The 17,926-nt window shown below is 45.4% G+C and overlaps 1 protein-coding gene across 2 annotated transcripts in view; it reads right to left on the bottom strand.

Annotated features, from left to right (window-relative positions):
• Positions 1-16,939: 16,939 nt before the first annotated feature.
• The window catches only part of ANKRD55 (ankyrin repeat domain 55), a 123,703-nt gene continuing 122,716 nt past the window's right edge, over positions 16,940-17,926 (bottom strand). For both annotated transcript variants that reach the window (XM_077281396.1, XM_077281395.1), the window contains one exon: positions 16,940-17,491. In XM_077281396.1, coding sequence (XP_077137511.1) covers positions 17,229-17,491 — 263 coding nt within the window. In that variant the 3' untranslated portion in view covers positions 16,940-17,228. The remainder of the gene's footprint in view (positions 17,492-17,926) is intronic.

The raw sequence follows: 17,926 nt of genomic DNA on the forward strand, positions 1-17,926 counted from the left end.
ACCTTAACAGGATCCATTTCTATAGACGAAGGAGAAAAAATAAACCCCAAAAAAGAGACCTTCTGAACTCCAAATAGGCACTTAGACCCCTTCACAAATAGAGCATTATCACGAAGGATCTGGAACACCATCCTGACCTGCTTCACATGAGACTCCCAATCATTGGAAAAAAATCGAAATATCATCCAAATGCACAATCAAGAATTTATCAAGATAATTGCGAAAAATGTCATGCATGAAGGACTGAAATACAGAAGGAGCATTAGAAAGCCCGAAAGGCATCACCAGGTATTCAAAATGGCCTTCGGGCGTATTAAATGCAGTTTTCCATTCGTCACCCTGTTTAATACGAACAAGATTATATGCCCCTCGAAGGTCAATCTTGGTAAACCAACTAGCCCCCTTAATCCGAGCAAACAAATCAGAGAGCAAAGGTAAAGGGTATTGGAATTTGACCGTGATCTTATTAAGAAGGCGATAATCAATACAGGGTCTCAAGGAGCCATCCTTCTTGGCAACAAAAAAGAATCCCGCTCCCAATGGTGACGAAGACGGCCGAATATGCCCCTTCTCCAAGGACTCCTTAACATAGCTCCGCATAGCGGTATGTTCTGGCACAGACAGGCTGAAAAGTCGGCCCTTAGGGAACTTAGAGCCTGGAATCAAGTCAATAGCACAATCACAGTCCCTATGTGGAGGAAGGGAACTGGACTTGGGCTCATCGAATACATCCTGGAAATTTGACAAAAATTCAGGAACATCAGAAGAGGGGGAAGAGGAAATTGACATTAAAGGAACGTCACTATGTACCCCCTGACAACCCCAACTAGTCACAGGCATCGATTTCCAATCCAACACTGGATTGTGTACTTGTAACCATGGAAAACCCAGTTCAACAACATCATGTAAATTATGCAACACCAGAAAACGACAATCTTCCTGATGTGCTGGAGCCATGCACATAGTCAGCTGAGTCCAATACTGAGGTTTATTCTTGGCCAACGGTGTAGCATCAATACCCCTCAGAGGAATAGGGCTCTGCAAAGGCTGCAAGGAAAAACCACAGCGCCTGGCAAATTCTAATCCATTAAGTTCAGGGCAGCGCCTGAATCCACAAATGCCATGACAGAGAAAGATGACAATGAGCAGATCAGGGTCACAGACAGGAGAAACTTAGGCTGTACAGTACTAATGGTAACAGATCTAGCGACCCTCTTAATACGCTTAGGGCAATCAGAGATAGTATGAGCTGAATCACCACAGAAAAAACACAGCCCATTCTGACGTCTGTATCCCCTCTGTTCCGCTCTGGTCAGAATCCTATCACATTGCATAATCTCACGACTCTGTTCAGAGGATGCTGCCATATGGTGCACCACTTTGCGCTCGCGCAGGCGCCGATCAATCTGAATGGCTAGAGACATAGATTCACTCAGACCAACAGGCGTGGGGAACCCCACCATAACATCTTTAAGGGCTTCAGAAAGACCCTTTCTGAAAATTGCTGCCAGAGCGTCCTCATTCCATTTAGTGAGCACAGACCATTTTCTAAATTTCTGGCAGTATAATTCTGCCGCTTCCTGACCCTGGCACAGGGCCAACAAGGTTTTTTCCACATGATCCACAGAGTTAGGTTCGTCATACAATAATCCGAGCGATTGAAAAAATGCATCTACATTAAGCAATGCCGGATCCCCTGACTCAAGGGAGAATGCCCAGTCCTGAGGGTCACCATGCAGCAGAGAAATAACTATTTTAACTTGCTGAGTGGGGTCACCAGAGGACTGGGGTTTCAGAGCAAAAAACAATTTGCAGTTATTTTTAAAGTTCAAAAACTTAGATCTATCCCCGTAAAACAAATCTGGAGTAGGAATTCTAGGCTCTAAGGCTGGAGTCTGAACAACATAATCTTGGATACTCTGAACTCTTGCAGCAAGCTGATCCACATGAGAAAACAAACCCTGAACATCCATGTCCGCGCCCAAATCCACCCAGAGATTAAGAGGAAGGAAAAAGACAAAACAGACTAAAGAAAAAAAAAATGGCTCAGAGCTCTTTTTCTTTTCCTTCTTTTGAGATGCATTCAACTCATTTTTGGCCAGTTGTACTGTTATGGACTGGTAATTTAGGAGCGACATGCGACTAGCTCTGAGCAGGTGGTAACTATACAGACCGCAGTCCCTGATCTTAACTGTTATGGTCCGGTGGTAGGACCTCAAAACTGACCTGACACATATGACCAGAATATAGGACAAGTTCTGGGGATGTGGCAGCTATACTGACCGCAATCCTGATCCTATCCACACACACTAAAGGCAGCCGTGGAGCGTTCCTAAAATCCTAGACGCCACGTTCACAGCCTGAGAAACTGACTACCCCTAGAGAGAAAGCAAAGACCTCACTTGCCTCAGAGAAATAACCCCAAAGTTATAGATAGCCCCCACAAATAATAACGGTGAGTTAAGGGGAAAAGACAAACGTAGAAATGAAACAGGTTAAGCAAATGAGGCCCGCTAATACTAGATAGACAGAAAATAGATAGGAGTCTGTGCGGTCAGTACAAAAACTATCAAAAATAAACCACGCAGAGAATGCAAGAACCCCCACACCGACTCACGATGTGAGGGGCGCACTCTGCACCCCAGAACTAACCAGCAAGCAAAAAATCACATAAAAGCAAGCTGGACTGAACTCATTATATACTGAGAAACGTTTTCAAGGAAATAATGAGCAAACAAACTTAGCTTCTCCAGCAGGAGACTGGTCACAAGGAATATTCAGGAGAACTCAGAAACAGGACTGAATACACCGACAGCAGGCAACAAATGAAGGTCCAGGTGAGTTAAATAGGCCCAGCATAGAAGGAAATGAAGCAGCTGAGCCCAGCCATATCGATAAAAAGGCCACCAGAGGGAGCCCAAGAACAAACTCACAGTACCACTCATGACCACAGGAGGGAGCCCGAGAACGGAATTCACAACACTTAACACAACACTAGCAGTAGCCGTGGGATGTTCCTGTCACTCCCTGGACACCTCACAGCCGGAGAACTAGCTACCCCTAAAGGTAGGAATAGGAAAGCTATCTTGCCTCAGAGAAGATCCCCAAAGGGTAGGACAGCCCCCCACAAATATTGACTATGAGAGGAGAAGGAAATGACATACGTATTATGAAACAAGATTTAGCAAAGGAGGCCACTACTAGCTAGATAGATAGTACAGGAAAGAACACTGTGCGGTCAGTAATAAAAACTAGAAAAAGTCCACCGCAGAGATATGCAAAAATCTCCACACCTGACTAAAGGTGTGGAGGGCAAAATCTGCAGCCCAGAGCTTCCAGCTTAGCTGAATAGATCCATACTGATAAGCTGGACAAATGAGCAAAACATAGAATGTGCTGAACAAATAAGTCCACAACAAGTGGACTGCAAAAGGACAAGCAAGGACTTAGCTTTGCTAAACTGGACAGAGAGTCAGGGAAATCCAAAAGAGCAGTGGCTCCAAGCAGGAACAATTGACAACTGGCATTGATTGAGAGATAAGGCCAGACTAAAATAGCCGAGCCAGAAAGACGATCAGTGGAAGCAGCTGCTGATGCTAAATCCAAGAAGCAGCTATACCACTCAAAACCACAGGGGGGAGCCCAAGAGCAGAATTCACAAAAGTGCTACTTACAACCACCGGAGGGAGCCCAAGAGCGGAATTCACAACAGTAATGGCTGTCCCAGCTCTGCTCCACCGGTAATGGCTGTCCCAGCTCTGCTACATTGGTAATGGCTGTTCCAGCTCTGCTACATCAGTAATGGTTTTTCCAGCTCTGCTATACCAGTAATGGCTGCCCCAGCTCTGATACACCAGTAATGGCTGTTCCAGCTCTGCTACATCAGTAATGGCTGCTCCAGCTCTGCTACATCAGTAATGGCTGTTCCAGCTCAGCTACATCAGTAATGGCTGTTCCAGCTCTGCTACATCAGTAATCGCTGTGCAATCTCTTCTACATCAGTAACGGCTGTTTCAGCTCTGCTACATCATTAATGGCTGTTCCAGCTCTGCTACATCAGTAATGGCTTTTCCAGCTCTGCTAAATCAGTAATCGCTGTTCCAGCTCTGCTAAACCAGTAATGGCTGTTCCAGCTCTGCTACATCAGTAATGTCTGTTCCATCTCTGCTATATCAGTAATGGCTGTCCCAGCTCAGCTACATCGGTAATGGCTGTTCCAGCTCTGCTACACCAGTAATGGCTGTGCTGCACCAGTAATGGCTGTGCTACACCAGCAATGGCTGTTCCAGCTCTGCTACATTGGTAATGGCTGTCCCAGCTCAGCTACATCAGTAATGGCTCTTCCAGCTCTGCTACATCAGTAATTGCTGTTCCAGCTCTTCTACATCAGTAATGGCTGTTCCAGCTCTGCTACATCAGTAATTGCTGTTCCAACTCTGCTACATCAGTAATTGCTGCCTTTCCTCCAGTTTTGAGCTGATTTCCTCCCAATTAGTGTAGTGACTTTTTGATTTATGACAAATTCATCAAAGATTTGCGCTTTTTTTCCAGTCGTCTTTTGTGTGTGTGTGTGGGGGGTGGGGGGGGCGGGAGGTTCAGGCTCTGACTTTTACGTCAATGCAACTCTTCCAGATGTTTTCAACCGGCTCATGAAATGCAACTTTAAAAAAAAATCACAAAATTAGATAGCAGCTCTGCTCCAGTTCTCCGACAGTGATTTCACATACACCAGTTTTTGCAAAATGTGCGACTTATTGCTCTAAAAACTATCGAAAAATTAGTAGTAAAAATAAAAAAATATTTTTTCTCTTTGGGCAAAATTCATGAATCACTTACAACATATTGGTTAATTTGGCACAAAAAATGTCAGCAGAAACCACAAGTCAAAAAAGTGACTTAAAAAACTGCACAAATGATGGATCAGGCCCTCAGTACATTGGGGCTCATTTCTTAGAACTTTCTATCATGCCCATATTAACCAATCAGATCACAGCCTTTATTTTACTCACAGCTCCACAGTTAGGAAGATGCCAGCCTAGTGAGCTGAGGAGGGTAAGATGCGCTCATGCCTCCGCTCATGCCCCTGCATCCTCCGCTTATACCCCCGTGTCTTCCGCCCATGCTCCCGGGTCCTGTGCTCATGGCCCCGCATCTTCCGCTCATGCCCCCGTGTCCTGTGCTCATGCCTCCGCGTCTTGTGCTCATGCCCCAGTGTCCTCTGCTCATGCTCCCGGGTCCTGCATTAATGCCACCACGTCCTTCGCTCATGCCCTTGCATCCTGCGCTCATGCCTCAGCATCTTTCGCTTATGTCCCCACGTCCTGCGCTCATGCCTCCACGTCCTTCGCTCATGCTCCTGCCTTCTGCGCTCATGTCCCCAAATCTTGCACTTATGCCCCCGTGTCCTGCGCTCATGCTCTCGGGTTCTGCACTCATGCCCCTGTATCCTGAGCTCATGCTCCCGGGTTCTGCGCTCATGCCCCTGTATCCTGAGCTCATGCTCCCGCGTCCTGTGCTCATTCTCCTGCATTCATGCCCCAAGTACTGCGCTCATGTCCCCACATCTTGCCCTCATGTCCTGTCCTCATGCCTTTTATTGGCCGCAGATTGAACTCTAACTTCTCAGAAGGAAAAATATATGTTGGGTGGGAGGAAGGTCGAGGTGGCAGAGATTTTGGGGCACAGCCCCCATGAACAGTTCATCAACCCAACCAATCCTACAGGAGAACCTGAGTTCTATTTAGGTGCTGGGAGTAACAGACACTTTTACCTTATGGAGAGCAGACAAATTCTGCTAATCAGTAGAGGATGAGAAGGGAGCGGCCATGTGCAGACAGAGGGGTCAGTCTGCTGGCTTGAGACCGCACGCATCAGGGCTCATCCCACCGAATGCCCGCTTTCCTTTCCCCGTGGGCGTATTACTACTCAGACAACACAGGGTGAGGGTAAAACAGTGTGGCAATACTTTATTGAACCACAAAACCGTCAGATAACACGTAGAACAGTCCCAGAAAAGTACCCAAGTTGGTGCAGATTAGAGTCTCACCCTTCCTCTGACTCATCGGGATAAGAGCAGTTGTGACTTCAGAGCTTCCAAGGCTGACTACCCCACCTGTGGCACGCACAGAGAGGAGATAACGACAAGCTTAGGAAAATGACAATCCATTGAGGTACAAGGCCAGTTGACGGGAGGGTCACAACCTGGCTTCTCCGAACATGTCCATAGAGCCAGGTGACCGGTGGGTCCCAGTCTTTGCTTTCCCAAACGTATCCATGGGGCTCAGGTGACCGGTGGGTCCAATTCCTGACTGCCCCAAATGTATCAATGGATTCAGAGATGGTCAATGGAGCAGATCTGTTTTCTTTCAGCTGGCACCATGAAATTTTTCCAATTCCACTACAATGCCAGCTCCAGCTCTGCTTCATCAACCATCACTGAAACAACTCAGCTATTCTAATAATCATTGTTCCAGGACTGATATAACACCTGCTGTTTCCCCTGATCTATATCAGTATCAATGGCACTACCTCTGCTACATCAGTCACTGCAGTTCCAGCTCTGCTACATCGGTCATTGCAGTTCAGGCTCTGCTACATCGGTCAATACAGTTCCAGCTGTGATTCATCAGTCTCATAGATTGTAAGCTTGCGAGCAGCAGGGCCCTCATTCCTCCTGGTATCTGTTTTGAACTGTGATTTCTGTTATGCTGTAATGTCTGTTGTCTGTACAAGTCCCCTCTATAAGTTGTAAAGCGCTGCGGAATATGTTGGCGCTATATAAATAAAATTATTATTATTATTATTATTATTATTATTATTATTATTATCAGTCTCCACTGGTACAAAACTACTATATCAGTAATCGCTGTTCCAGCTCTGCTACATCAGTTTGGCATCTCCAATACAGCCAGTTATATATGTGACTCCACTTCCCTCCAATAATTTGTTCTGCTGCATCAGCGCCAGGTTCATGTTTCTCTAGATCTGCTCATCTGGATGCAGTGCTTTGAGGATCCACCAGGTAAGAGAAAACAGTGACACCCTCAGGACAGATTCATCATTGCATTTCCTCCAGTTTTGAGCTGATTTCCTCCAAATTATTGTAGTGACTTTTTGATTTATAACAAATTCATCAAAGATTAGCGCCTTTTGTCCAGTCGTCTTTTGTGTTGTTTTTTTTTTCAGTTTCTGATTTTTACGTCAATGCAACTCTTCAGATGTCTTCAAGCGATTCATGAAATGCAACTTGTTTTTAAAAAAAGTCACGAAATTTGTTGCAACTCTGCTCCAGTCCTCCCCGCAGTGACTTTACATACACCAGTTTTTGCAAAACGTGTGACGTTTTGCTCTAAAAAGTATAAAAAAAAAAGAGTAAGAAAAAGAAATAAATAATTTTTCGCTTTGTGCAAAAATCATGAATTAACATATTGGTTAATTTGGTGCAAAAACGTCAGCGAAAACCACAAGTCAAAAAAGTGACTTAAAAAACTGCACAAATGATGGATCGGGCCCTCAGTACGTTGGGAACTGTCTATCTTGCCCATATCGACCAATCAGATCACAGCCTTTATTTTATTCTCACCTCCGCACCCCTGCGAAGGTGACAACCTAGTGAGCAGAGGAGGGTAAGAGGCAGAAATACCCCCGCGTCCTGCGCTCATTCCCCTGTGACCAGTGCTCATGCTCCCGAGTCCTGTGCTTATTCCCCCGTGTCCTGCGTTCATGCCTCTATATCTTCCGCTCATGCCCCAGCGTCCTGCGCTCATTATTATTTATTTATATAGCACCATTAATTCCATGGTGCTGTACCTGAGAAGGGTTACATACAGAGTTATAGATATCGTTTACAGTAAACAAGTTTACAGTGACAGACTGGTACAGAGGGGAGAGGACCCTGCCCTTGTGGACTTACATTCTACGGGATAATGGGGAAAAGACAGAAGGTCGGGGGTGCAGCAGCTCAGGTGGTGGTGAGGCGGCAGCTCAGGTGGTTGGTGAGGCGGCAGCTCAGGTGGTTGGTGAGGCGGCAGCTCGTGTGGTGAAGCAGCAATTCTGGTGGTTGGTGAGGCGGCAGCTCTGGTGGTGGTGAGGCGGCAGCTCGGATGATTGGTGAGGCGGCAGCTCGTGATTATGCGGCAGCTCAGGTGGTGGTGAGGCAGCAGAATGGTTATTGAAGGCTGTAAGCTTTCCTGAAGAGATGGGTTTTCAGGTTCCGTCTGCGTCATGCCCCAGCTTCCTGTGCTCATTCCCCCACGTCCTCCACTCATGCCCCAGTATCCTCCGCTCATGCCCCAGCGTCCTCCACTCTTGCCCCAGCATCCTGCGCTCATGCCCCTGCGTTCTACGCTCATGCCCCCGCATCCTGCACTCATGCTCCCACGTCCTGCGCTCATGCCCTCATGTCCTCCACTCATGCCCCCGTGTCCTGCACTCATGCCTCTTCATCCTCCGCTCATGCCCCTGCATCCTCCACTCATGCCTCTGCATCCTCCACTCATTCTCCAGCGTCCTGCGCTCATGCCTCTGCGCCCTGCGCTCTTGCCCCCGCATCCTGCGCTCTTGCCCCTTTGTCCTGCGCTGATGCCCCTGCGTCCTCCTCTCATGCCTCTGCATCCTCCGCTCATTCTCCAGCGTCCTGCGCTCATGCCCCCGTGTCCTGTGCTCATGCCGTATATTGGCCACAGATTGAACTAATGTAACTTCTCAGGAGGAAAAAAATCTGTTGGGTGGGGGGGAAGGCCAAGACCTCTGGAGACGGCAGAGATGTTGGAGACAGCCCCCATGATCAGTTCACCAACCCACCCAATCCTACAGGAGAACCTGAGCTATATTTATGTGCCGGGAGTAAAAGACACTTTTACCTTATAAAGAGCAGAAAAATTCTGCTACTCAGTAGAGGATGAGAAGGGAATGGCCACTGAACTGCCCCACCCCCGCGGAGCGCCCTGCTCCAATAGAAAGTCCAGACTTCCAGGAGAGCTTCACTGACGAGTTGTCGCTTCTGGAGCAGGGACAGCCACGGGGGTGAGGCAGATAGGTCGCCGCTCTCTCACCTGGTGAGGAATAACACCAGCCCTGATACCAAATTTCTAGGAATGTAACTACTTTCTGATCCCATTCTGAGAACTATCCCTTCACCCCTTTCACTGTTTTTACCTCCAGAGCAGCGCTCCTTTCCACAAACTGCGCAGGAAATTGGGATCATTCCTGAGAGCCGAGCCAAGAAATAAAACATCTAAACTTTCACAAGGATCAAATAGATGAATGTCGTCTGAGGGGTTTTCCAGCCAGCTCCAGTCTCTGGAGAGTTTGGGGTCACTAAGTCAGTACTGTGACTTTTATGGGGTGCGAGTGACGATCATTTATAGGAAGCTATCTGCACAAAGTAAACACAAGAAAGTCTGAAAAGTTTATAAACTACAGAATTTAAGATCAATGACGCAGTATCCAGGAAGAGACGAGGAGCATAGGAAGTAGCACATAACCGAGATGTAAATGTGTGCAAAGTCTTAAAAATGTCTTCATACCCTGAGAACTTTTCCATATTTATTTTTTAATATTTTACTCACAAACGTAAATACATTTTATTGGGGTTTTTCGTGATACAAAGTAACAAGTATTTTAAAAATCTAAATCTGACCATTGTGAGGTGCATTTGTATTCAGCCCCATGTGTCAGTATTTTGTAGGACCGCCTTATTCTGCAACTACTGCTGTATTTTTGGGGGGTTCTCTTTCTACCAGCTTTGCACATTGCTCTCTCGATGAGATTGGATGAAGACGTCTGTGATCAGCAATTTTCACGTCGCAGATTCTCTGGGATTTGGATTGGACTGTGACTCACGCACATGAATATGCTCTGATATAAACCCTCAATTGTATCTCTGGCAGGACGATTAGGGTTGTTGTCCTCCTGGAAGGTGAACCTATGCCCCAGTCTCAAGTCTTTAACATCCTCTAGCAGGTTTTCCTCCAGGATTGTCTTCTATTTATCGCCATCCATCTTGCCATCACCTCTGACATGCTTCCCTGCCCCTGCTGAAGAAAAGCCTCCCCACAGCATGATGCTGCCACCACCATGTGTGATGGTGGGAATGGTGTTTTCACGGTGATGTACCGTATTAGTTTTTGGTCACATAGCATTTTGCATTTAGCTCAAAAAGTTCTCCTTCTGGTCTCATCTGAACAGATCTCCTTTTTCCACATGATCGCTATGTCCCCTACATGGATATTTGCAAACTGAAGACGGGACTTCTCATGGCTTTCTTGTTTTTGCCACTCTCCCACAAAGGCCAAATTTGTGGAGTATACAACTAATAGTTGTCCCATGGACAGATACTCCCCCCTGAGCTGTGGATCTCTGCAGCTCCCCCAGTGATCATTGGCCTCCTGGCTGCTTCTCTAATAAGTGCTGACCTTGCTTGGGATGTCAGGTTAGATGGACGGCCACATCTTGGTAGGTTTACAGTTGTGCCATACTGCTTCCATTTTTGGATGATGGATTGAACAGTGCTCTGTGAGATGTTCAGAGCTTGGTTTATTTTTTTATAGCCTAATCCTGCATTCCTCTTCTCCACAACTTTATCCCTGACCTGTCTGGTGGGTTCCTTGGTTTTCATTATGCAGTTTGATCCCTAATGTTCTCAAACAAACAAAAGTGTATTCCAGAGTGTGTGCTCCATATTGTGCCTGCCAGTGGCCAGTTCACTTCCGTGGAAGTTTGGAGGATACCCTGCCTTCATCCTCTGGGGGACCCCATACAAATGGTGCCTAGGGGCATCACCCAAATCTGGTGGTGCATAGTAAAAGTAGTGATAGTAGTTTTCACAGTATAAAGTTATATAATAAGGTATACACTGTGTACACATCACTGTGGAGTTTAATAATTGGGTACATCGCACTGATGGGATCTAATTTTGTTTTTTTAATACATTTTTCATATTTGTTGCAATTGAAACAAAATATGCTGAAATCACAATCCTCCATGATCACTATTGAATCTGTGAGAACTGGTTACCGAGGAGAATTGTACTGATCATAAGATGGATATTTCTTAAGAGGGATTTTCCAGAAATCACTGCCCCCCCACCCCTCCTTTTGCTTCCAGTGCCTGGAATTGCAGCCACTGGGAAAGCAGATGGTGTAAAAACAACATAAAATTCAGAAAAGAGCAATGTCAGGAAATCATCCTGAGCTGTCAGCAATATATAGGCGCCACATCAACCTCAGGGTCACACAGGATGACCCCAGACCCCACTGGTATGGATTGTCATCACATGCGGCTGCTCCATTCTGCACTTACAGTGCCTTGAAAACGTATTCATTCCCCATGAACTTTTCCACATTACACCCAAAAACTCAAATATATTTTATTGGGATTTTATGTGATACCAACACAAAGTAGCAAGTATTTGTCACGTGTAATGGAAATGATACATAGCTTTCTAGATATTTTAAAAATATGCGTCTGAATATTGTGTCGTGCATTTGTATTCATACTCCTAAATAAAATTCTGAGTGACCAATCGCTTCCAGAAGTCACATTATAAGTACATTGAGTCCACCTGGGTGTAATTTATTCTCAGTATAAGTACAGCTGTTTTGTGAAGGCCTCAGAGGTTTGAGAATATTAAAGATCTACCAGCATCATGAAAACCAAGGAGCCCACTAGACAGGTCAGGGATAAAGTTGTGTAGAAGAGTAAAGCAGAGTTTGGTTATAAAAAAAAATAGCCCAAGCTCTGAACATCTCACAGAGCACTGTTCAATCCATCATCCACAAATAGAAGGAGTATGCCACAACTGCAAACCTACCAAAATATGGCCGTCCACCTAAACTGACATCCCAAGAAAGGAGGACACTAATTAGAGAAGCAGCCAAAAGGGCCATGGTCACTGTGGAGCAGCTGTAGAGATCCACAGCTCAGGGAGGAGAATTTGTCCACAGGATGACTATTGGTCTTATGCGCCACAAATTTGGCCTTTAAGGATGAGTGCCAAAAAGAAATACATTTTTAAAGCAAGCCATAAGAAGTCCCGATTACAGTTTGCAAAAAGCCATGGAAGGGACACAGCCAGCATTTGGAAGAAGGGGCTCTGTTCAGATGAGACCAAATTAGAAATTTTTGGACTAAATGCAAAACACTGTGTTGCGTAAAACTAACACTGCACATCACCCTGAAAACACCCTCCCCACCGTCACACATGGTGGTAGCAGCATTATGCTGTGGGGAGGCTTTTCTTCAGTGCATGGGTTATGAATACTTTTTCAAGGCACTGTATGTACATAGGCTGAACAGTCATATACATTGGACCCGATTCGTTGTTGTCTTTGCTCTTTTCTGTATAGTAAAAAGGGTTTTAACAGTGATTTTTATTTGCACTTTATTTATGATTTCATTTGAGCATCTTTTAAGTTAGCATTTCTTGGCTGTGCCTTTTTCTTTTCTTTCAACCATGATTTTTCTTGTTCAGGTGTTTCAACCCAATTCATTGCTTGCTACTTTTTGAAATTTCTCAAACTTTTTCCTCAGTTTTACGCAATTTAGAATCGGCACAAACATCTGTGTCCAGAGCTTCACGAGATTGGTTTCCAAGTTCATAAAGCTGAACACATGTCTACGATCTCATCACTAGGATTTGTGTTAATTTTCTGACCAATGAGGGTCCGATTGCGGCGACTCCCCCCAAGTGGACCTTGAATGGTGCTCTGCAGCAAGGACGGGGTGGCAGATCTAAACTACGACTATGGATTCTTGATATTTAGGATCCGCAGATACTGGTAGCCGGACCCCCATCGATCAGAATCTGATGACATTTATGAGCAATGTGCCGAAATCCAGACAGTTATTCGCAACTTTTTTTATTTTCTACAAAAGTTTTATTTTCATGTAGAGGGGCATTTTTTTATTATTTGTTTTAGAGTAATTTTAGGTTGTTGTTTTTTAGTCTTTTTAGATGTCACTTGTTTTAAAAGTAAAAACATAAGAAAATTTATTTTTTCAGAAAACATTTAATTTTTGATTGTGCAAATTTGCCCTGAAAGTGTTAGGGATCATTGTATTCCTTTGTTAGATACTTATTGCATCCAGTTCCCGATTATGTTTTGTGTCGGTGCCGACGCTGTGGCGTAGCCATAATAGATGCAGAAGTAGAAGAAGAAGTTACTTCCAAGGGACACAGAAGTAGCACAATCAAGTCGGGCGGACAATTTTAGATGTTTCCATTCGGATGAGAAGCTTCGCGTTTTCGCCTCTGACAGATCTTACAAAAAGAGCATAAAAAGAAGCAAAAGCTCTAAAGATCACAAAGGAACGGCATCTCAGGAACAATGGTTTTCTTCATCTGTCCTTAGAAAAAAACAAACGGAACTAAATGGGATATTGAGAGGAAGGAGCCAGAGCAAAGAGAATGTCCCAAGGGCAAACAGCAGCCCCAGGTCAGGACCCACATTGTGCTCTTCTTCCTCTGGACTTTCCTTGTGCCACATTGATGCAGAGGAGCTTCTGAATAAGTGATATGGACGGTCCACCAGAACCGAACCTGTTGAAGTGACTCGTAGCAATTGTGGCACCACCCTCCCCCGTTACATACATAACTGCCCATACAAAATCATTATTATTATTTATATAGCACCATTGATTCCATGGTGCTGTACATGAGAAGGGGTTACATATAAATTACAGATATCACTTACAGTAAGCAAACTAACAATTACAGACTGATACAGAGGGGTGAGGTCCCTGCCCTTGCGGGCTTACATTCTACATCATGGTGGGGAAGGAGACAATAGGTTGAGGGTTGCAGGAGCTCCGGTGGTGGTGAGGTGGTAGCTTCGGTGGTGGTGAGAAGGCAGCGGGGTCAGTGCAGGCTGTAGGCTTTCCTGAAGAGGTGGGTTTTCAGGTTCCATCTGAAGGATCCGAATGAGATTGATAGTCGGACATGTTGGGGCAAAGAATTCCAAAGGATGGGGGATATTTGGGAGAAGTCTTGGAGGTGGTTGGGTGAGGAGTGAATAAGTGTGGAGGAGAGAAGGAGGTCTTTGGAGGACCGGAGATTACGTGAGGGAAGATATCGGGAGATTAGTTCAGAGATATATGGAGGAGACAGGTTATGGATGGCTTTGTAGGTTAGTATTAGTAATTTGAACTGGATTTGCTGAGGGAATGGGAGCCAGTGAAGAGATGTACAGAGGGGAGAAGCGGAGGAGTAGCGAGGAGAGAGATGAATTAGTCAGGCAGCAGCGTTAAGGATGGACTGGAGAGGTGCAAGGGTGTTAGCAGGGAGGCCACAGAAAATGATGTTGCAGTAGTCAAGGCGGGAGATGATGAGGGCATGCACAAGCATTTTAGATTGACAGTTGAGGAAAGGACGGATTCTGGAGATATTTTTGAGCTGGAGGCGACAGGAGGTGGAAAGAGCTTGGATGTGCGGTTTGAAGGACAGGGCAGAGTCAAGGGTTACTCCAAGGCAGTGGACTTCCAGTACGGGGGAAAGCATGATGTCGTTAATAGTGATAGATAGGTCAGGTAAGGAAGATCTATGAGATAGAGGAAAGATGATGAGTTCAGATTTGTCCACATTGAGTTTGAGGAAGCGAGAGGAGAAGAAAGAGGATATGGCTGATAGACACTCCAGGATTCTGGACAGCAGAGAGGTGACGTCTGGGCCAGAAAGGTAGATCTGAGTGTCATCAGCATAAAGGTGGTACTGGAATCCATGGGACTTTATGAGTTGTCCCAGGCCAAGTGTATAGATTGAGAAGAGTAGGGGTCCTAGAACAAAGCCTTGGGGGACTCCAACAGAGAGAGGGTGGGATGAGGAGGTAGAGTGGGAGACGCTGAATGTGCGGTTGGAAAGGTATGAGGAGATCCTTGGTAGGGTGAGGTCTTTGATGCCAAAGGAGGAGAGGATCTGTAGTAGGAGGCAGTGTTCAACTGTGTCGAAAGCAGAGGACAGGTCTAGAAGGAGGAGTACAGAGTATTGTCCGTTAGCTTTGGCTGTAAGTAGGTCGTTAGTAATTTTGGTCCGTGCTGCCTCAGTTGAGTGATTGGGCGGAAACCAGATTGTAGATTGTCAAAGAGCAAGTTAGATGATGGTGGGAGGAAAGTTCAGCGTGGATGTGCTGCTCCAGGAGTTTGGAAGCGAAAGGGAGCAGCGATATTGGGCGATAGCTGGACATAGCAGTTGGATCGAGGGTTGGCTTTTTAAGGATAGGCGTGATTGTGGCATGTTTGAAAACAGAAGGGAAGGTACCAGAAGTTAGTGATAGGTTGAAGAGGTGGGTTAGGGATGGGATAAGAGTGGTGGGGAGGTTGAGGAGGAGGTGGGATGGGTTCGAGCACACAGGTGGTGAGGTGCGATTTGGAGAGGAGACAATTAAGCCCCCCTTCAGTGATGTTGGATAGGGAGGTTATGGGGTTTGGGCACTGGTCTGGTATACAAAGGGGTTGTGGTGGTTGAGCAATGAAGACTTGTCTTGTTTGGTCGATCTTATTTTTAAAGTGTGTGGCAAAGTCCTCAGCAGAGATGAGGGAGGTTGGAGGGGGCAGTGGGGGGCGGAGGAGGGAGTTAAAGGTTTTGAATAACTGTTTGGGGTTGTAGGATAGGGAAGATAAGAGGGTTGTGAAGTAGGCCTGTTTAGCAGAGGTGAGAGCAGATTTAAAAGTGAGTGTTGCCTGTTTGAATGCAGTGAAGTCGTTTTGCGAATGTTTTCTTCCAATGCCGCTCTGCAACCCTGGACACTTGCCGGAGCTTTTTAGTGGTGTTATTGTGCCAGGGTTGTCATGTAAACATATTTCCTTCTGATGAGACCAGGAAGCTGAGATATGGGTGGTGGTTTGATGGCGTTTACATGTATTATCAAGGCTGGCAATGGCTGCCACTGCCAAGAAGCAGCTTGCTGCAGCAGAAATCTGCCCCCACTCACCAAAGCTGTCTGCAAAGAAGCCGGGACTAAAAAAAATGCAAAAATCAATCAAAGCAAGAAAGGAATAGAACCATGTGACGACACAGCATTTCTTCTTAATTATGTCAGATGTACATTTAGTAGGCCCAGAATCTTAAACTGTCTGAGGCATTGACTCTTGTAGGTTGAATTGATACTTGCAAATGGCCTAATGGTTATTTACTTTCTATATCAGCTCTTACAGTTTATTGTACTGTTTTCTTTGCAAAATAGGGATGCAGGGTTACTGAACAATGATATTTGCTGATATGGTGAATACACATTATACCAGGCCATGCAGTTTGTTGACTTACAAACATTGAAGGATAAACTTTAAATAAACAATGCGAGTTAATCTCATTCACATCTTTCTCTTGCCCTCTGGATGCCGGCTTGAAGGACAATTGTGAACTATATAAGGATAATTTTTTCTCTCTTTCAAGAGACTATACAGGATGCCAGCTTAGGGGACCACGGCTCCGGCTGGAAGAATACAGATTTGCTCCATTGAGTATCAGTGAATCATGGATACATTTGGGGTGCTCAGGATTTGGACCCACCGGTCACCTGCCTCCATGGAGATATTTGGAGAAGCCAGGATGTGACCCTCTGGTCACCTGGCCTTGAACCTAAATGGACTGTCATCTTCCTAAGCTTGTCGTTATCCCCTCTTTGTGCTTGCCACACGTGGGGTAGTCGGCCCTGGAACCTCTGAAGTAACAGCTGCTTTAATCCCGGTGAATTGGCGGAAGGGTGAGACTCTGTAATTTGCGCCATCTTGGGTATTTTTCCTGAACTGATCTATGTGTTATTGTCTGTTTTGTGGTTCAATAAAGCATTGCCACACTATTTTATCCTCACCCTCTGTTGTCTGAGTAGTGTTATGCTCAATGTAAAAGGAGATTGGGCATTCGTTGGGATGATCCCTGGTCCATGTAGTTTCGGCTAGTGGACCATGGCACCTGCTGAACCCCCGTATCTCCACAAGCCAGAATGATCTTCTTTGCATATTTCATTTTTATTTAACACTTTTAAAGCAAATATTTTGGATTAAAAAAAAACAGCAACGTACGGAATATAACATTTTCTTGTAAATCCTTCGAACAATTTGTCGTGGAAGATCACAAAAGAACAATCTATAAAATAATCTCTTAAAAAAATAGCAAAAAAACGAGCTTGTGTCCATATTCACCCGAGTTACAAATGACTCACACGACGCGTTTCTCACAAATCTGACAATAGGGGAACAGACATGAAACGCACAGACGGGGGAGGCCAGAGGGGCTAGTCGTTGGTATCAGACTTTTTCGGGGAGGACATAAGGCCTTCTGTTGTGCTCTGTCCTGCTCTCTGACTTGGGATGGCCGGGAGAACGCGCGTTGTCCTCAAGGGCTCTCGTCTCAGGACGGGTAGGAAAGAATACAAGGAGTGACTCTGGGTTTTTGTAAAGATTAACGGAGATAAACTATTTCCGGTTGTTAATGAATTTGAAGGCAAAGACATTGACTTCTTCACGCCCTGACAGACTGGACCAGTTGGCAGCTGAACTGGGAAAAAAAAAGAAGAGAGAAAAGTCAATAAAGTTTCTTGAAGTCGAATTTGTCGCCACTTCAAAATTTTTGCTAATACCATTCTATATTTTTAACCATTAGTGGCTAAAATTAGTACAGAAAGAAGATTAAAAAAAATCCACACCCTGTCAACTGGGCGTATCCATATTATGCAAATTTCGTGGACTAGCAGTGCTAAACCAGACCATCTTTTTCGTGACGTGGAGGATGTATATTCTTTTTCATCCATATGCCGCTCTATAGAGCAATGACAGGCGTATGCTCAAGGGGTTTGCTCAGGTACGGAAGGAAGAATGGATTTGGTGTTGTACATGCGCCTATAATGACTACCGAGTTCCCAGTTTCTGTAGTGATTCAACTCGCGCCAGAGTTACTGTACCAACAGAAGGGAACAACTTTATATTGGGCCAG

This window comes from Ranitomeya variabilis, chromosome 1 (assembly GCF_051348905.1).
Source record: "Ranitomeya variabilis isolate aRanVar5 chromosome 1, aRanVar5.hap1, whole genome shotgun sequence".
In the NCBI taxonomy this organism is placed as follows: domain Eukaryota; kingdom Metazoa; phylum Chordata; class Amphibia; order Anura; family Dendrobatidae; genus Ranitomeya; species Ranitomeya variabilis.